The following is a 22,011-nucleotide window of genomic DNA, read 5'->3' on the forward strand; positions in this document are numbered from 1 at the left end:
TATCAATGAGGTCAAGGACGGAGCACGAATCCGGATGCCCGACAAAGGCGCCAATGTAGCTGTTGAAAGAGTCTCAATTGATCCATGCTCATAAATGTCCGTGGAATGCCGTCCACACTTAGCCAATCAATGTAAGTCCTTGGAACCCGAATCGAAAACCAACTTCAAATCACGAAGCAGAACCAGTGTCGTCGACGTAACTCGTGAAGCCGTAACATCGGGGAAATAAGGATAACTATCGTCGGAGCAAGCGTATCGCCTAGCTAAGGCCCAAACTATCAGACTCAAGTCTGCTACACCAGTCTACAGGGATGTAAGTCGGCCGAGCGACGTCGGGAAAAAACTAAGGCCTATCGATTTTGAACCATGTATTTCTAAGGCAAGCCCTAGTCAAACCTAAACTAAGGCCCAACATGCTTCAGATAAACAGTAATTAAGCATACAGGCACTCCACATAACAAGGAGGGTCAATTAGTAACACATAGCATAATCACAGTTACCTGATAATTCCCGAAAGAGGCCGAAACATGATTTCTAAACACCTATGCATGATTCAATAACTACCAACCAAAATCCCAGCTAATCAACATGCATTCACACTCTCGAGCTCAATCTAAGACAGGGAAGCCGTAGCCTACCTGTAGGCCGATCACGCGCGCTCCAAAATCACTACTCCGGAGCTTTTCCTTTCCGAACGGCCTCGAAACGCTGCCACGCTATCAAAAATGGAGTCACAACGTTATTACGGTCGTTTAGACACTAAAATCGCAAGAAACGGAGACGGGCCAATTTCGGGGTCAAAATGGCGAAAGTGGGACCCGCGCTGGAAATTCTGGAATCAACCCTAAAAGTAGGTCCTAATCAGTTCCCCGAGCTCATGTCCCAAAATGGGACACAATTCGGGGCTCGGGAACAACACAATATCAACATGCAACCAAAACCCGGATTTTCTCAAGAACTAGAAATGGGACAGCAGCTGAATCAGTAAATTTACCAGAAACGGTAGGTCTACAGTGAATTCCGACAACACCACGACGTTCTCCTCGAAAAACCACTCAAGATAGCCTCAAGAATCACTGAAATCGGACCTAAAATGGCTGAGAAAGCAAGTCTCAAAAATTCCAAAATCAAGCTCACAAAAAGGGGTCGTGGCAGCAGGTATTTTACGAAATTTACCTCAAACGGGGACCCCAAATCAGTTTCCGAGCGCACCAACGCGTTCCTTGCGAAAACCCCCACAAGATGAACCTTTGAATCACTGAATTTGGACTTGAAATGAGAGAGTTAAGCCCTTTTAAAGTTTTAGAACAAGTGCTGAAGTTTCTGCATAAATACACCAGATTTTCAGCATATTTCGGAAACTTAAAAACTCCGACGAGGCGCTCCGAACTCGTTTGGAACCCCGTGCACGCAAACGAGATATGCAAACATACCAAAATTGATATTCCGGACTCAATGGCACAGTCAAAATTTCCATCAGAGGTCAGAAAGTGGGTCCCACTCCCAAATGCCATTTTTACCCAATTCCACAACGGTCCTCGGGATTAGACCGGAAGCCTCGGGAAGCGAATGAAAGGTCGTTCTAGACCAAACTTGACACTTTGGAACTAATCGCGCTGACGAAATTTTCATCCGAGCACGTTTTCCAAGAATGTTGACCAAAGTCAACCTTAGGCGAAATTTCAAAGGCTAAAATGCCTAATGGTCGAAACTCGCACCGAAAGCCTCGGTACTCATGCCAACCATGATACTAGCCTAATTTGGCCATTCCGGAGCTGATGGAACCGTCAAAATTCCATTCTGAGGTCGTTTACCTGACGTACTGACTAAAAGTCACTATTCAAGCTTCAAGGCCTCTAAAACACGGAAAGCTGCACAAAATCCAAACGAACAACCGGACGACCGAACTGTCAGTGCCAGCAAGTCATAAATGACTTGGGGTCGCTATAGGAACGCTCTAAACGACGAAAAGGAGGAATTAAGGCAAAAATGACCTGGAGGATCATTGCAATATTGGATAGAATTTACTTGCCAATTTTAACTTTGATATTTATAGAAAGAAAATTAAGTAATCAATTTACATAAGTTGTCGTTCAAGTAATAGGAATGCACTAAATGAGGTGAATCTGAGAAAATGACGGACCTCACACAGTGTACTAGGTCCACATAAATGCTCTTTTTGGCTGTCACTCTCCATATCACGTGGTCTGTAGTTCAGGGGTTAACAACAACTGTCCACAATACGTGTTAAACTGGAAAATGTGAATAGTTTAGGGAGTTTAGAGGTATTAACTCAAAAGAATATCTCACTTAGATTTTTTTTTGTCATTTATCAATAAAACAGGTAGGAGCCCCCAAGGCCTAGATCAAGTGGTAAAAGGTGGAGGATTTGTGGCTTCGGTCGCAGGTTCAAGCCCCACACCATGCAAAGCGAATCTCGGTATTTAAGTGGAGAAGGGTAGAGGGGCGGGCCCATTATCCACCGAGTTTAGAAGGCTGTGATTGGTCCAAAGGGAGGGTCATAGACGGATTTCTCGGCTATCAAAAAAAAAAAAAAAAAACAGGTAGGATAGCAAAAAAGGAAAAAATGTTTAAGATTGTTGACCAGTATCAATTTACAAGTGGATGACATTTCCATTTCCATTTGACCAAAATTTCGTACACGACTCTCACTCCTCATCAAAGCACACTAACATCCCTCAATTTTCACCCAATATTTCTTGCGCACACTGAAGGGAATAAACAATCTAAAGGCATGTCCTAAATCTCTCTCTGTCTTATCTTCTTCTTACATTCTTTAAGGTTGTTTTTCTGATTAATTCTTTACATATGTCGGATCTTGATTCCAAAAGTTGTTGTGGGTGTTAAAGGAATTCGGTGTACACCTTGTGGAATTCTTTTCTCCTTTTTCTGGCGATTTGATTTTTGCCCATACAAATCTGAATTCAAGGTTCTCTCAATTTGTATATCTTAGTTTCCTGCATTTCAATTAGTAATTTAGTGTGATATGATAAAATGTGTGCTTTCTTGTTATTAATGTTTGTCAAGGTTGGTTTTGATTTACTGAATTTTCATTTTGTTTAAATAATGATTCAATTTGAATACTGCTATCAAGAATGTAGCTTCTTTTGATGTTTTTACAAGCTTCTCATCGTTATCCAAAAAAATTGTAAACTTCATTTTTTGACCTGCATAGGTTAAATGCAAACGGTGCTTTGGTTATTCCATCTTTTCTTTTCTCAAAAAGAAATTTGGATTTTGAGGCATCTAACATATAAGCTCCATAGATAGATGATTAGTAGTTTATATGAGAGAAAAGATTGATGTAGGCTTCATATTAGCTGCTAAAACTCTAATGTTAGTTCCCTCTCTATGGAAATCAGTCGGCAACTAGCACTTTAGAGGCAAACATCACTCATGCCTCATTCGTTTGCACTTAATGGTGGTCTTAATCTGAATTGTTCAGATCCAGACAATTAAGTGCATTTGTTTGTAAGATCTGAATCTTGATTTAGGTTCAACCCATTAAGTGCATTTGTTTTTGTTTCGTTTAAAATCGCTTAATGGATCTTATTAGGTGTGAATGAATAATATCTGTAACAGAGTCTTAATATTATTCAGACTTGTGTTAATAACACTCTTTATTTCACAAAACCCTCCATGCCTCTTGCTTCTCTTCTCTGCCATGTTTTCACGCTTCTCCCCCTCCTTTCTCAAGCAGACACCAATCTATTTATTCTTGAATTGGTAAGTTTCATAATCTTTACCAGTATTTTTTTCTGGTATTTCTGATATTCACAACATTTTTGGGTGTATTGATGTTTATCAAGAACTCTTATTACCACAAATATTTTTGTCTAGCGTTATCTATTGTGCATAGACTCCAAGACATCTTGGCATCTCTTAAACTTTGTGGCATCACCAACTTACATTAAAAAAAACATAGGAACATGTTCCGTTGATCATATGCTCATGGGCAGTGAAGAAACAGGTGGTGGACTGTCTCCTGAGTTGTCTTGCAAAAATAGCATCTGTTGACCAACTGCAATTCTTTCCTATTCAGGTTGTCTAGAGTAAGGCAAGCATTGTTTAGTTTGATCCAGCTGAAGCACTTAATCTTCATAGATAGATTGGTCTTCCATACTAACTTTCATGGCCATCTAGCAGGTACTTGACTTTGTGAGCATAGTTGTCTATAGCATTCTTTCACTGTGAAATGTACCTTTGCTTCCCCATCTTAGCCTATCTGGTTCACTTTCATCAATACTGTGAGCTTCAACCTTTGCTAACTTTTCCATTAAACTCCCAAGTTTCTGGTCCTGCAACCTTCTGAAATGCGCATCCCAAGTGTTGTTTGTCTTATTTTGAGCAATTGAGGAGTCCTTATTCATAGCAATGTTAAAGATATTAGGATATTCCTCCACGAGAGTTGTATTGTTGAGCCATCAATCCTTCCAGAACTTGATATACACACCAGCCCCGTTTGACATGAATTCCATGAGAGAATTCAGACCTAGCATACTGATATGTTTCCAAGGACCAACTCCATAAAGCAGAACTACAGTGTTAGAGCTCCAGTTGTCCTTCCTACCATGTTTAGCAATGATTACATCCTTCCCCATTGCCATTTCATAAGTAAGAATTTGTTGTGAATTGCCAGATCTTTAACTCCATTTCCCCATTGCAATTTGGAAGCAAAACTTTGTCCCGTCATTTCAAGAATAATGATATCATTATATCAATAGCACTTGGGCATTTATTATGCAAGAAATGGTGCAATCCAAACAAGCTAGGATTCACATTTAGGATGCATCTCAAAACCCTATTTCTTTATGCGTATGGAGGAAAAGCCTTGAAGGCTCACTTTCCAAACATAACCCAAAGGATCCAATGATGATTGACATCCACAATTCACAATTCACATAAACGAGCTTACATAAACACGTTACGATAATGCCCAACTAAGTCAACCAAGTGACTAACACTTAAAATTCAACTTCACAAGTCTTAGCAAAAATCTATGTATTCGGAAGTCAAACCTTGAGTTTTAACTCCAATCCACCCATTAAACATGTTATGTAATCTAATTGCTCCATTAGAAATCCCACGCGATATTGTTTAAGCAAAGGCCCATCACTCTTCATCATTTTTACCAACAAACATCCAATTTCAAGACTAGTTTTCTAAGGTTCAAGGGAGCAAATTAAATATAAATCTTGTTTTATGAAAATTCTCTACTATGTCCATGGAGTATGATATATAAGATTGGAGTGAAGGGATAACCTTTTTGTCAAATCCTATAGTTTTCTCCCCATTGAACACCTTGAATTTGTATTTTGGTTAGGACTAACCGTATTGGTCTCTTCTCAATGATCTTGTACAAAGTTTGGTATGCCTAACTCAAAATATAACTTTTTGCACATCAATGATCAATGGAGACAAAGTTTACCCAAATAAAAAACCTATAATTCTCTAGACTTGTGCTCTTCGAAAATCCAAAGTTCCCATGATGTTGAGAAAAAGGGAATGCAATAAATGAACCAAATATACCAAAGAAATGCATTAATTCTCACCTTGATGTAGCATTTATGGTGGTGAGTTCTCTTTTCTCTCTAGACCTTCAACAATCAAAAACCAAAATAATAAACTCTCGTTCACCGTAATAGCCTTTAAAATGCTTCAACAATATGGGACGCTAGCTTTGGCGTGTTTGGAGAACTTCACTGCCCAGCATATACGTTCTAAACAAGCATCAATTACTGAATGTCGCTCCTCCCTTTCCATTCAGTTTCTTATCTAATTGTTCCTCATTAGTTTAGCCAACGTCCTCCTTATTTCAAGGCCCCTTGTTTGCATAAAGATTAAATAACATATCATTGACATAATGATTGCTCCAATCATTTGGATAATTTGATTCATTCCAAGATTTCAAACACTCATCTCATTACATAAAAACTAAAATCCTAAGTATTCCCTTCAATCCAACTCTCCATGGTTTATGAAATAAATAACCCCAAGCATCCCAATAAATTTTCTCCACTCAAGTCACCTCATGTTGCTTGGATTCAATTAAATTGCATTCTTTAGGTCGATTCTAGCCCGAATGAATTGTAGAAATTCACGGGGCTTTGCACTTGGTCTATGAGTTCTCATTGGCTAATTTTCAACTGTAGTTTGCTGCACAGATTCATATATTTTTAGGTCTATATACAATTCTTATGGTACAGATACATTTGCTTCAAGGCTCACTTTTGTTTTTAATTTTAAGAAAAGTAGAAAGGGCTTCCGGTACACTGGCTAGAACTATGCTTATAAAATGTAAGTGAAAGAAAAAGAGGAAACTAAGATTATATTTTTTCTGTTGAGGTAAAAAGCTTCATTAAATGTATCCAGAAGATGCAGAAGAGAAGTACAATTGAGCTTACAAATTAATGAAAAGAAAGTTAAGAGAAAAGCCTAAGATTATATTTTTTCTGTTGAGGTAAAAAACTTCATCAAATGTATCAAGAAGATGCAGAAGAGAATTACATTTCAGCTTAGAAATTAATGAAAAGAAATTTAAGAGAAAAGCGTAATGAAATCTCAGAATTAAATTTGCTTACTTTAATTGAAAGACAATTGAAAAATGTATGGAAATTGGGTTGGAGGGATATACAGTATAAGGTAGGATATTACTGATCTTACCTTTAATTAGAAATCGTTGAGTTCACTGGCCAAGTTAAGTTAGAGATGGCTTTAGTAGAAGTGACCTGCCTCCATCTTAGCGAAGAATAACGACACTAGGTTTATGAGGAACGTAAGGTGAGTTCCAATATTTTCTATGATTTTGCTTTCAGTAATGATTATTTTTATCCAAAATGTGATACTTCCGTCAGTTATGCCAGCAAGAACTTAGTCCTCTGTCGTTATTTACAACCAACTTAAGTTCCAGGTTATGTTTTCCTAGTTTCTTCACTTTTGGGCATCACAGTGCTCCTCAGACGTATTTGTACACTCTTCTATGTTTCTTTGTATTGTAGGGCTTAACTTTTTATTCTTCATGGTCTGAATATATTCACAAGAACACAAAATGACAATAAGCAACATCAATTTGATGTCAGGAATTCAAATATTCTTCATGGATCTAGAGAAGTAATAACTTTCTTGTTTCTACAGGAGTTTAGGAGATTGAAGCTTTTATGATGCCGTTTCAAAAACAAGAAAAGATTGAAGCTGTTGTGACGGAAGGAGGAGATTCTCCTGTAAGGAGATGGGAGGACCTTGATATTGATATATTGTTGAAGATATTGATATAATTCCTCAAGTTTGTCGGTCATGGCAATTGGCTTGTTCTGACCAACTTCTCTGGAAAACGCTGGATTTGTCAGTAATGCAGTCAAATTTTGTTAGAATTACAGTACCACCGTATGTATATGTCGACAGTCCATCTCGTGAAAAATTGACCCACCTCCTAAAGATTTGTTTGAACCTTAGTCGTGGAAACATACTGACATTGATCTTCCATTTCAATTTGTATGTTGACAACAATCAATTGGCTTATACTGCCAAGAGGTATTCCCCTGATAAACTTTCATCTTTCTATAGTACTATACCTTAAATCAAGAAACTGTATAGCAAACATCGTTTCAGATTTCAAGCATCTGAGATAATTTTCCATTGTATACTTAATACAGGAGAAGCAAAAATTACTGTGAAAATGAATTGGACAGCTAATTAAATCTCCTTTTTTTCAGGTGTCCAGGGCTTAAACGCCTTGTTATGCCTGCTTGGGAAAAACTAGAAAAGGCAACAATATGCAGTGCTTTTCGTAAATGGAAAGATCTTGAATCACTGACGATGCCTAGTTTAGAAGAACCTGCATATATCATCAAGAAAATTGGAAGGAGTTGCAAAAAACTTTCTGAATTGAAGATTATGGGTCCCTGTGGTATGCTGTTGGCCTCTACACTGGTATCATTTCTTCCGAACTTGAAAGTGTTTAGTGTGAGGTGTACGGAGTTACCTAAACCTGCTTTGGTTATTCTCTTAGAGGGATTAAAACAGTTGAAAGTGCTCAACATATCGCATTGCATAATTACTGAAAACCTTCCTCCACCTGCACCGATGAAAATTCTGACCGAGCTTGATGAATCCATTCTCGAAAAAGCATCTAGGTTAGACAAATTCCTAACCTGCATGAGTGACTCATGCATCATGTGTCAGCGCACTCGGAATGATGAAGGGTTCATGAAGTGGTATAAGTATGCAGACCTAAGTCTCTTGCAATTTGTAAACTTTAAGAATGTTTTGCTTCATTAGTTGAAGGAGCAGTATAATGTGTAAACTTGTGTGTATGAAACACAATAAAACCTTGTAATGCTATTTCTGTGTTGTAAGTCTTCTCTTTGACAGGGCGGTTTTCATTTCTTCGTGTTTATGCTTTTTGTTTCTCCGTTTCCGTAGTGGGTATTTCTCAATCCAAAAAAAAAAGGTGAGGTGTTGCCAAAGCTTAGGGAAAATAAGTATTTGTGGGGAGTAGCAAAGTTCTTTAAAAGTAGAAAAAAAAAAATAATCCTCAGATACTTTTTATAAGTTTGGTTAAACACTAATTCGTGCTCAATAGTGTTTTTATTTTTATTTTATAAAAAACAATTATTACTCATCAAAAGTAAATGTTTTCTTAAAAGCACTTTCGAAATAAGTTAAATTTAGAAGTTTGATCAAACATATTATTCTTCTACATTGTCTTTTGAATTTTGTACCTAAACTCCTTGGAGGAATATGACATGCTAGGTAAACATCACACTAAAAAAGCTCTTTGAAAGAGTTTCAAGTGACGTTATATGTGAATTTTTTATTTTTTTGTTTTTGAGTAAATTAGGTTAAAATATTCCCCAAATTAATACCGTTTCACTAATCTCATACCCAAATCATAAAATGTTCACAGAACCCCATGAACAATCATGAATTCATTGTGTAAGGTGGATTCATTTTAACATTTTCTTTCTTCCCTCACACATTTCTCATCAAGTTATTCCAATAGTTTAGCACACATTCAATAGGGGGTTTTCAATTTAAATAAAATTATAGTTCAAGAGGTAATAAAAATATTTAATAGCCTAAATATGAAACTGTAAAATGATAGTAATAATTGAGATTTTTAAAAAATCTATTCTATCTGTTTACTATGTTATTGTAACACCCCAAAAGTTCTAAGTCTAGATCAAATCTTGAAAGTTCAGAAATCAAGTTTGCAGAAATTTTGAGATCTACGAGCAGTATTTTGTGGGTCATAAATGAAATCACATATCGTAGATAAGGCTCGTAGAATCAACTTCAGAAGCATGAAGTTTTTACCTGAACTTTACGAGGCAAGTTTACGGGTCATAGACTGTCTCGTAGATCAAGTCTTGAAACTCGATATTTGATATGACTTTTACTGACATTGTTTAAAGTTCGTAGATGGAATCACGGTCCATAAGTAGGTCCTGTATACCAAGCTTCAGAGACTCAAAATTGACTTGATTTCCACGAGAGATATCTACGGACGGTAGATCAATCTACGAACCGTAAATGGTCTCGTGGAAGTTGTTGATATCAATTTTCTCTCAGGATCATTTTGGTCTTTTCGCACTCTTTTAGTTCTATACTATGTCATTTGGCTTATTCTAAGTGTGATTAAGGAAAAGTTAGTCGACTAAACCTCCTCATTCACACCTAACTCCCAGAAAATCAAATTTTGTGCGTTCAAAGTTTCTCCCAAACAAGAACTAGAGTTCCACAATTTCAAGTCTTAGTTTAAGGATTCAAGCTATTTTTTTCATTTCAGGTATGTGAAATTTTATTAATGGATATCCTTTCACCCATTGAGTCCTAGGAAAATCCTATAATTTTAGATATTTAATTACCTAAGGTGTTAGGGTTCCTATGGTTAACATGTCTTTCAAAGTAATTCTATTTCTCTCCATTATCAACTTGGAAGCATGTGTTTTTCTCATGATTCTCAATATGTTTGTTAGATTATACCTGATGAACCCTTCGAATATAATATGTTTTGAATTTTCATGTTTTTAGTTAACATGTAAGAATTTTCATGATCAGTTCATGTTTAGTATTTTTAGTATTTATGCATGAGACGGCATCAACTAAAGTGTCTATTATTTTAATATAATGCATTCAGTATTTATGAGTTATTCGGTTATCAGTATTATCAAAATAATCAGTTTTATTTAGTTATCAGCTTACATTTAGCTGAGAGAGTTACTTAGCACAGAATGGATTCTAGGAATGAAGGCTCACGGTTAACGTCTACTAAGACCTTTTGTAGTAATTCCTAAGTCTTAGAATTGCATGCCATCGTAGATCTATGTAGCCTTTGTAGGCACATATTATCATCTTAGGTGATTAAGTAAGATCAATCTATATACCCTGTTAATTTATATTGGGCCCTTTTTATGGGGATTATGCATCGAACTCCATGTCTAGCTTGCATAATTATATGTCAGTTTTAGTATCTTCCACAGTTCAGTCTAGTTTTTCAGATATTACATGACTATGACCATGACTTAGTTTATTTCCGTTCTAGTACTTATTAGTCCCATGTTATTTTATTTGGTCATTGCATCAGTTCATCTACTCTAGATCAGTATATCAGTTCAACTTAGTATACTTGTGATGCATGTCTCTCATACTTAGTATATTCAAAGTAATGATCACATTCTCTCTGCACTATATTGTTTGATAATATAAGTTCGAACATTCAGCATTTAGTTTGTAATTTGTACGACTTTTGATCATCTCAATAACAGGATTGGTTAGTCTTCATCTTTCGAGGACAATTGTTATATTTCTTCAGTATTTGTTATTTCAATTTTCAGACAATTAGAGTTAGCTGGGGGCTTGTCCTAGCAACTCATCCTAGTAGATACTTTCAAATAGACAGTCAGTTAGATGTTAGTTTTTTTGCTTTGAGTATGTTTTGATGAAATCATTTTTGAGTATTCAATTTTAATCATTCGGACTCGTCATTTATTTCAATTTAACTTCCGCATTTACTTTTCTTTTTTACAAGTATTATATATGTTAATCTCAGAATCATGTCAACCATGGATTAACTTGGGATTACATGTGTCTCTAAGCAACATGTTACGACTAGGGGTACTATCAAGTCGTGACAATTATAGTGTTGAAACTCACTAAAAGTGCAACATTTAAGGTACATTTTGATAAATGCAAATGACAAATTCAACTTATTTTATCTTAGAATCCTAAAGAATATCGTAAAGTCTAAATTCTAAAACCTTTAATGTAAAACCTTGATTAATTAACTTATTGGAGTTGTAAAAAAATGCGAAAAATAATTGTTAGACAATTATTTTTGGCAAAGATTTTTTTCAATTTTCATGCCACAATAACATTAGACTATATCTTCGTTGTCAACAAAGTTTAGTATGAATTAAATGCCATTTTCTACCTAATTTCTGTTAAGTTGAGTGTCTAAATGGTATTCAATCACATTATATAATTATTATAGTCACCTACATGTGATTAATTGAAATAAAAAAAATTGACACACTATAAATTTTAAATTTCTCCATATTTTGTGAAAATAATTTATTGTTATACTATATGAATTTTCTAAAAAAAAAATTAAAAATGTACTATACATATTCACAATTTGTGAAAATGAATAATTTGAACTATTTAATATTTAAATCTAAATATCTTAATCATTAATATGTATCCAAATTAAAATAACTTAATTTTCTAAAAATGAATGCCATAAACCCTCTGGTGAATATCATATGGCGTCCTTAATCAAAATATTACTCAAGAAAAATATGACTTTAAAAAAATATTTAAAAAATCAAAGATATAACAATATTTTTGTGTAGATTAATTTTCTATTTTATTTAGTTGCAGAAAGAAGATTGTTGTCTCATTTGTATTAGACTAGTTATAGATGGTATGAACTTAGTAACATTAATTTTCTATTTATAAAATTTATTTAAATTATAAATATAATTTATATTTAATTATGAAATGTAATAACACTTCATTAGTAACCTAAAAAAATAATCATGAACAGCTGAATGATCCTAAGCAGAAATGTTGACAATCTCATGTCTGTTTAAAATCATTTGTCTTATTAAAAAGTAATATCCTATATCACTTATTTATTAAAAAACTTATGTTAAAACCCTCAAGAAAAGTTATGCACGACTATAAAAAATTACACATTGTACATGAAAAAAAGAAATATTCCTTCCATTTTAATTTATATTATTTTTCATTCTTTTAGATTCAAATTATATAAAGTTTGATTAATATTTTGAAAGGCATCTTTTATTATATTGGTATGAGGAAATTCATAATATATATTCTTTAAATTAAAATTTAAAAATAATCAAATTAACTTTTAAAAAATGAAAAATGTCATATAAATTTGACCGAGGAAGTACACTATTTTTTCAATATGAGTTATGAGTCAAAAACACACTTAAACTATCTCACTTTATTGAATTTTATACATGAACTATTGAGATGTGAATTTTCTACCTGAACAATCACTCAATGATTAGTGTAACACACTTAAACGTTGACTAGACCAAATATTTGTCTAGAAATGCTTCCAGGCGCATTTGTTCATAAAATCTTTGTCCACCTAACATATATAACGACTCTATTTACTAACAAATTATTTTTTAAAATATATTTTCAATTGACTTCTTTAAAATCCTAAAACACTCCCCTTTCAAATCAGATATATTGATGTCATGGTATACAAGAACACGATTAAGAAGGTGGAGAAGATGATGAATGTCACAATTGGAATAAATTAATAATTACGATGATAACTTTAACATTTGATTTAATATTAATTTATTTAAATTTGTCACAATGAGACTATTTTTCCGCGTGGAGTGTCATCAACCACGTGACAAAAAATTTAAACAAAAAAGAGTGTACACACTTTATTGGAAATTAGCCAAGGTATGTTCCCCTAATTATTAATGATAGGAAATTATCGTCTCAATAGTTTAAATATGAAATTTTAAAATTTAAAATAATTTATATGTATTTTTGACCTATTGAGTACCAATTCTTATAATATATATTTGGCTTTTTACACAAAGGCATATGTTCCTCAAGAAAACAAAAAAGATGGTATCTTTCATTTCCAGAAATAAAACCAAATATCACGTACTAAAATTTGTATATATTTTAAGTGTTTATTTTCTGCCCCTGTTATTTATTTAATAAAAAATAATTATTTGTAGATTACAATAATTTTATCTATCCAAACCTAATTTACTTGGCATAAGTCTAAAAATTTTTATCTTCTAATATTGAATCGTTGGCTCGCTTGATATAAGTTCGGTAGAAATTAAGTTATATAGTACTTTTCAAAATTGTTGTGGTGCTTAAAAATAGAAAAAGCTTTTCGGGGCATTTTTTTTACTCCTTTTAGAGAGAAAAAAAATGATTTCGTCTTTTTCTTAAATACATTATATCCTCTCGACATATGCATAACTTGTGGATATTATGATACAAATACATAGTTTATACTGTAAAAAATCATTTGTTATTTCGATCTCAAAGGCAAATGACATAATTTATTACACCTATTTACGACATAACCTGTAGGATATTATGATACGAACTCTTATGTGGTGAAAAATTATTATTTCGATTTCAATGTATCTTGTTATGTCTTTTACAATATTTTGATTAAAAAAAGTATAAATTTATGTCCTACAAATTGTTAATCATTTCGATGTCAAAAATATTTTAATCACTTATTTTTTAATTAAATATAAAAGAACAAAAATTAAAGAAAACATTATTGAAGCAAAAATTAGAAAAACATCCAAAATAGGAGCGCTCATTTATGAGTATGATGAACCACTTTTTTTTAATTTGATATACCAATGTAAAATCATATATTTTTTCAAGATCAATCTTTATTTCTTCAAATAATTAATATTTATATTAATCATTAGGGTTTAGCAATCAATTTTTTTGTTATTACAATATAATCTTTTAAAAATTGAAATCATATAGTATTAAAATAAAAAAATAAAATTAGCACAAATGTAAAAAGTTGGTCAAATCAAAAGGTGCACAAAGTCCAAAATGAACAGCTCAGCTAGTCTGCACAGCACAAGAAAATCATGACTAAATAAACAAACAAACAAAACCTGATAACTCACTCAATTCACAAATCAAGAAGCTTCTCTTTGTTTATCTCGCCCAACAGTAGAAGCACAAGCAAAATCACAAGTTTCTTCTTCAATTATGGCTGTAGAACTATGGGAAACTTTGAAAGATTCTATTACAGCTTACACTGGTCTTGCTCCGACTACTTTTTTTACCCTTGTTGCTCTAGCACTTGCTTTCTACTATGTTGTATCGGAGTTGTTTGGTTCACCTGATAATCGTCACCAACAGAGGCCTAGAGATTTCGAGGAACAGCAGCCTCTGCCACCACCAGTTCAACTTGGAGAGATTTCTGGAGAGGAGTTGAAGCAGTATGATGGGTCTGATTCAAAGAAGCCTTTGTTGATGGCAATTAAGGGTCAGATCTATGATGTTTCACAGAGCAGGTACTTTTGTTGGGTTTTAAGTGTTCTTAAGCTGTTTCTGTGTTCTGGGTTAGTTTTAGTTTTTCATCTTTTTTTCCTTTTTATGTGAAGCTTTGACTTTGAATTTTTTGTGTTCTTAGCTTCTTCTTTTTTTCGTTCTTGTTTGCTGGTTTTGGTCTTTTACCTTGGTGATTGTGGAAAGTTTTAAGCTTTATGTGAAAGCTGGGTAACTTTTGGTAGAAAAAAGAAAAGAAAAAGAGTTGGTGATGTAGAATCGATCTTCCTTTTCACTTCCTTTAACTGTTTATGCCTTTTTAGTTGTCGGAAAAAAATTAACTTTGCTGAAGTTTTCAGACTCTGAAATTTGCTATTTACACGGCGTAGTGGATTCGGCATGGTAATTGGTCAACAACATAATCAGTGTAATCCCACAAGTGGGGTTTGGTGAGGGTAGAGTGTATGAAGACCTTACCCCTACCTCATAAAGATAAAATAGAGAGGCAAAGGCATGGGAGTTGGTTGAATACTGGAAATATTGAGTTAGTGTGTAGGTGTGACAATCAGTAACACTCAATGGTATGATATAGCTTCAATGAAATGGAAGAAAATCATGGAAGATCAGGGTTCAAATTCAATTCTTGGCGATTTCTTTCCATATGTCTAGGCCGTGGTGGGCAAGTTATCTAGTAGCAGTGCTAGTGATAGGTAGTAGTTATCTGATGGAGTAGTAGGTGAGGATGAACCAACCCTGACATTATTGTTATTGAAGAAAAACATCAATGTGTTTGCTCTTTAGTGTTTAGGTGCGATAATTGGAATAACATTCTAGTTAAAGAATTTGTTTTGCAAGGATTATCCAACGGCTGTTTAAGTGTATAGTTCTTCCAGTCAGGTAGTCATTAGGATCGAGGACTTAAAAAGCAGTCTTGACTTGTCCGTGATTCTTTCTTGGAGCACTCTGACTTTTATGTGATTCTCTCTAGAGTGACCTATATTTCTCAGTTTTAATTCAAGCAGATAGACAAATTGTAATCATCATTTGGATTGCGATCAAGCAGGCCTTTTTATGAATGAGTTTCTATTTTGGATATATGGACTTTGTTATGTCTGGTGAACTTGGTTTGTCTCCATGAATCATTTCATCTTATCTCCAGTTTGGACTATTTACATTCTCTTAGAAATGTTGATTTTGCTACTTCAATAAATCTTGGATTTAGTAACGTTAATTTAATAACTTGTTTTTATGACAAAAAACATGAATAACTAGTCCTTGTTTCATATATGATCCTGTCAGTCTGAATGTGCATTAAATTTGTCCAGCCATCCAGGATTGTGTCCTTGAAGGATCAAGTACCCCGAATTGGATGAAGTCCTTCCCTTATTCTTACCGTTCTATATAGAGTTCCTATTCCAAATGTATGCCTAAGTATCTTGATCCTCCTTGGTGAGTAGAGTTATTTGGTACCTGTATTGGTGGGAGATAGTAGGTAACCGATAGAACAGTTGAGGCATGTACAAGTGGTCCGGACACCACTTTCATTTAGAAAAAAGCATCTTGATCAACTAATTTACCTATCAAAAATGGTATCTTGATCAACTTTAAACCTATCGTTTTAACTACTAAGGGTCTATTTTTTGTTTCAGTTGCTCACTGGAGTGCTATGAGCTAACACTGCATATTCGTGTCTAAATCTGTTTACTTTTTCCTGCAGAATGTTCTATGGACCTGGAGGACCTTATGCATTATTTGCTGGAAAGGATGCTAGTAGAGCTCTCGCCAAGATGTCCTTTGAGGAAAAAGATCTCACTGGTGATATCTCTGGCCTTGGTCCATTTGAGCTTGAGGCCTTGCAAGATTGGGAGTATAAATTCATGAGCAAGTATGTCAAGGTTGGGACTGTCAAGCAGACAGTGCCAGTAAGTGATGGTGCAGCTAATGATGAGTCTGTTGAATCAACCGATCCTGAAACCAAGCCAGCAGAAGCTGTTGCATCAGAGAGCGCTAAGCCATCGGAAGATGGTCCATCTGGAAGTGTTGTTACTGAAACCGTGGACAAGTCTGACGGTGACGTTGACAAGAAGGATTAATTGGCATTCCATTTTCATCAACAAGCTCAGCACTTCGGAGAACAGTTCTATTGGAGATACAAAAACATGGCATGGTGAAGATATGTGTATTTATCTCGTATCAGATGAATGTTGATTCTAGCATATAAACTCCTTAGGTATTCGAGTTACTCTATCTGATTTGGTGTATGAAATAATGAACAAGCTTTTTAATCCCTGCAATGGCAGGTATTGATAGAGCTCATACATGATTACCTATCAGTAAAGTTTACCTATGTCTGCAAGCGGTAGTAATTCCCCCCTTATCTCAAGTACATCTCTTCTTGTGGTAGCCATAACTAAAAAAAACCCCACCCCTTCCCCTTCTTGTCTTTTTGAAGCATTTCCCTCATTTGGCTGTAGTAAGAAAGGAAATTTGGTAGTAGAATTGGTAGCAACTATCAAGAACAATTTCTCATCTCGAAGTTCAATTGAAGGAGAACTTACACATAATAATATAATTTCGAATGTGGTTGTTAGCCTCGCTACCTTCATAAGGTAAGAGCAAGACTACGTATACACCACTTTCTCCGGACTCTACTAGTGGAATTACTGTGTTGTTAGCAGCTTTTACCTTTTACGTGGGATGCCTGTAAAGGAGTACTACTGCATATTCCCTGTGGCCCGCAGATGTGCTAATACGGTTAGTTTCTGTTTGCTTGTTCTTGGACCACATTTCCTATGTAATGTAAAAATTCCAAGACCATATTCCTGTTTTAACTCTCTTGCTTTTCAAATAGCCCACTTCATCATATCCCTACTGTGAATTAGCTTCGTGTTTCACTTATGTGGTCTAGTAGTCAATGAAGTCGGTCACTAATTCCAACAAAGACAAAATACGGAAGGTGATTTCTTCCAATCTGTTCTAAACCTTGGTGACAGAGTTAGCACATGACATAGTCGAGGTATGCTCAAGTTAGATTGAACAGGACCAGTACAAGAGAGGAAAGAATCAGTACTCAGTCAATCTGAAGTCTAAATCAAGTTTCATTTGATTGATCTACTACTTTGTCTGTATCTACCTCTATGAACGTGGCCTGATCTTTTATAAATACTTAAATCACCTTTAGTACAAACACATACAAAACAGCCTGAATAGGCCTGTCTCCTCTTCTAAACATTTATCACAAACACCTCAGTCTTACTCAAATCATGAAACCTCCCACTTCATTACTTCTTCTCCTGGTTTTGATTTTGATTTTGGTTCTAGTAGCATTCCGCTACACCGATTGCAGACATTTAAGTGCAGCTTATCAGTCTGAAAAGCTAAGAGGCAGCAAGTTTGTTTCAGTTCATGCTGGTGCGGCAGACCATGTTGTTCCTGGAGGACCAAATCCTCTTCACAACTGAACATATATTTTTTGGGTTTCCCAATTTCCACCCAGTGTCAGGTATCCACATTGGAGCCCGACTAAATCTTGATTCGCGCCAGAAAGTCACCTTTGGTTAAGGATGAAGGAGTATTTACCACTCCACTACAACCCTTGTTGGTCACAACTGAACATTTATACTTGTCTTTCGTTTTACGATACATAGAAATTAGAATATTACTGTTCTGTTTGCATTGATGTACTATACTTGCCCAATTATTATGTTATGTACAACTTGATAAATGGAATTGATGTTTTCTTTATCAGCCAACTTTTTTAGATGTTTTTTGACAATTATGCAGTTCACTTGCAAAAACTAGTTATTGGTGCTGTTTATTTATACTGCTGCAACAAAATACCAAAAACTCTTTAGTAATGTTGCTTGAAAAAAGATAACAGAGGAGTACTCTTTAGTTGAAATGATCCTTAATTATGTACGGAAAAAGTGATAATTTTAGTACTTCTTATATATCACGTTATCGAAATAGTCCTTAATATATATATCACGTAAACGAAATAGTCCTTAATATATGAAAAAAGTGATCATTTTAGATCTAAACCGTAATTAAGTTAAGGGTGCAAGTAAAAATTGCAAAGTTTAACCAACAACTCACGTAAGAAAAGAAAAACTACCTTTTCCCTCCCCAATACATCAAGGGATCATTTCGACTGGTATACATAAATGACTAAAATGATCACTTGTTACCATATATTAATTACTATTTCGATTACGTGATATATATAAAAGATAAAAATAGTCCAACCCCATACGTTAAGGATCATTTTCTCACAGAAGGGGTTCATATACTTCTTGCAGATCAAATTATTATTTTTTTGGTTTTCTATTTGGTGTTTGGAGTCCACGGGAGCTCCAACTAAATTCAGATCACGCACTGCAGGGCCTATTTGGGAGTGACGCTCCCAACATGATTTTCTCCGTACCTAGAATCCAAACTTGAGACCTCTTATTAAGTACCACCCCCCAAAGGATTTTCTCCGTACCCAAAGTCCGAATCTAAAACTTCTTATTAAGAATAAAAACAGTCTCACATCTGCATCACAACTTATGTTAGTTCCTGTAATAATCGTAACTTGTTTGCTAGCTATAAGAACTTACTAGAACTTGTAGACTAGGAATCTTGCGGTACAGAATATAAAGGTGGGTCATTGTGGCAGTTGAATGATTTTGTAAATTTTATTAGCCATAAACTTTTAATTAAAAAATTGATTATGGAGTTATGTAATTAACCATTATATTAATGATCCCCAGTCATCATCCATGCCATTGTCACAGTTCATAGCATAGCAACAATACAGATGAATGAAGACACAATACAAACAAACAAGTCAACTCCATTCTCTAAAATTCGAGCCATAAAATCAATCATTAATACTTTTAATAGGATTGACTGCTTATCTCACACTCCGCATAATTTTTCTCCAATTCTGCGTGAACGCGAGATATTTCAACGCTCCCTTACGACATATATCAGTGAAAACATTAAGCAAAATATTGATACAACATCAGACTTGTGGCCACGTTGATTAATGACGTTGTACTGTCATTATCTGTTTTTTAAACATTATTAAATTATTGAGCAGCCTGCACAAGATGCCACATTATCAGCTTGGCGTTTCTAATTAAGAGTTGATAAACCATTATGTATTTGGATTAATTTAATAAACCAATTTTTAATAATAATATATTCATTTCTTTGAAAGTCTTAACTCACAATAATGACAAACTATGATTCCAAGTTATTTTTCCATGCTCATATAGATACATCATGTACGGCAAAGAAAAGAAGACCTTTTTATTTTCTTTATTTTTATTAATAATAATAATGTGACCTTATGATGTTTGACAAATGAGTATACGTATACATCGTATATACATTGATAATGTAATAAATTTTTATATCAATCATATTATTTAATATGTTATAAGATTTATCTATAATGTATCTTTTGTACGGTCAAAATAAATACGAGTTTATTTAATCGTTTTAATTAATGGGGTTGTTGAGCACCAAACCAAGTGATTGGACATGGTTGTGTTGGTTATGTAAAGGTCAACTCCAATTACTTGCAAAATGCTTGTTTGACTTTAAGCAAAGCTAAACCATTTTCTTAAAATTCTAAGATTTCTTATAATATTTTTTTCTAACTAAACTTTTCCATTTCTCTATATAAATAGATATTCAACATTAATAATCCAAGTTCCATCATTTAGAAAAACCCCTTTCAATAAAAATGGGGATTAGATCATTTTTGTTATTGTTCATGATAACTTTGATAATAATTTTCTTGGGAAATGTCCAAATATGCAGCTGCAAGGGAACATATTATGATGAAAATGAAGAAAGAATAAGAGTCAAGTTCTATTCAACTTTTTTCAGGTACTTTAATACAATTCCTCATTATGCAAAAGAGAAGAAATTGCACATAGTATCAAGGAGATTAGTCCCTAGTGGACCAAACCCTCTTCACAATTGATCTTGATCCAATCAGTTCCAAATCAATATTTCAAATACTGAAGTTTGAACAAACTCTAAATAAAGAGCCAAAGCCCACACGTCTAGTCTGTTAAGACACCACCGTTATCAAGTAAATATTATTGTCATGGTATTTGTTAGTAGGTGGTTGGTGCAAAGATCATCAAGTTTACTTTGTAACTACGTAAGAAATCAAGGATTCTTGCTGATGAAAATTGGTAGTATTAGATAGACTAGAAATGTATACAGTTTTTCAGTTATGTATATATATTCATGATATCAAAATTTTCAAAAGCAGAATAAACTGTATGGACTAAATTTTCCTTTACTTTTAAGGGGAACTTTCACAAATAGCCACCGTAATAAACTTTATTATGCTTCATAGCTATAGTTTGCATATTTACGGGTTGTAGCTACAGTTTAAGTTGTCTCGTTTGTATAATTCGCGGGTACATTTGTATAATTCAGTTATTTTTGTAAATTCGAAATAACTAATGTATACAATTACAAACATCAGAAGTGTAAACAATTATACAAATTATATTACACAAATTCCGAATTATATAAAAGTTATACAAATTTCGAATTATACAAACGTGCGAATTATACAAAACTAAAAAATTGAGCCACGTAATTATAGCTAAAAGTAGGTCACGAATTGTAATTAAGACAAATTATAGCTATGTTAACTAACTAACTAACTAGTATATATTTGCTTATACGCGTAATTTTCCCTTACTTTTATATAAATATATTGTAAGACCTTTATTATTACATTAAATTTCCTTTTTGATGTACGATTAAATCGTGAAATGTATAGCATGTCTTGATAGCTTTGGTCACACAAAAGAGGAAACGACTGTCAACTGGTTTATTCATACAGTCGAAATATATACAATAAATACAGTATTAGTGTATGTATTGTATATAGGAATGTATATTATCCTCCATATGTGATTTTTTTAAATATATATATACACGTATTTCTAAATTATAGGCACAATATTTGTATTTACGCACAGTATATATAATATATCAATGTATATACATTGAAACTATATGCACGCTTATACAATGTATACATTATTGTTTGAAAGAAATAGTCACACTTGAAGAAAAAAAAATCCACTATTTTCTTTACAAAAACATTTGTTAGTCACACTATTTCTTTTTTATCCTTCCTATCAGCTTCCATCCTTTTTTTATTCTTCGGTGACTTGAACCACAACCTTAGAGTTGAACATAAGGGTGTTTACCATCCAAATAACGGTCATTTATAAAAATTTCTTCGAAAAAATTAACTCTAAAACCATTGGTCGAATAAACAAGCAAAAATGTCCAATTTTGGACCTCAACTATTTGATATTTGCTTAATTTTTTTCTTCTTTATTTAAAAAAAAATTATGATTAAAATATTTTGGGTAGGGAAAAAGAGAGGAAAGAAGATAGTGGGGGGGGGGGGGGGTTTTTTACCCC

At 33.9% G+C, this 22,011-nt stretch overlaps 2 protein-coding genes across 2 annotated transcripts; both read left to right on the top strand.

Moving 5' to 3' along the window:
- Positions 1-802: 802 nt before the first annotated feature.
- Positions 803-8,402, top strand: LOC102597651 (F-box/LRR-repeat protein At3g48880-like). Its single transcript, XM_006353333.2, has 4 exons — positions 803-984; positions 1,341-1,482; positions 7,271-7,551; positions 7,734-8,402. Exons 1-4 carry the CDS (start codon positions 803-805, stop codon positions 8,296-8,298), a joined length of 1,170 nt encoding a protein of 389 aa, XP_006353395.2. The 3' UTR covers positions 8,299-8,402.
- A 5,768-nt stretch (positions 8,403-14,170) lies between these two features.
- LOC102604867 (membrane steroid-binding protein 2) lies at positions 14,171-16,942 on the top strand. The gene is made up of 2 exons (XM_006353269.2): positions 14,171-14,585; positions 16,277-16,942. Exons 1-2 carry the CDS (start codon positions 14,278-14,280, stop codon positions 16,650-16,652), a joined length of 684 nt encoding a protein of 227 aa, XP_006353331.1. The 5' UTR covers positions 14,171-14,277; the 3' UTR covers positions 16,653-16,942.
- Positions 16,943-22,011: the final 5,069 nt, after the last annotated feature.

Source organism: Solanum tuberosum, unplaced genomic scaffold (assembly GCF_000226075.1).
Source record: "Solanum tuberosum cultivar DM 1-3 516 R44 unplaced genomic scaffold, SolTub_3.0 scf00154, whole genome shotgun sequence".
Lineage (NCBI taxonomy): Eukaryota > Viridiplantae > Streptophyta > Magnoliopsida > Solanales > Solanaceae > Solanum > Solanum tuberosum.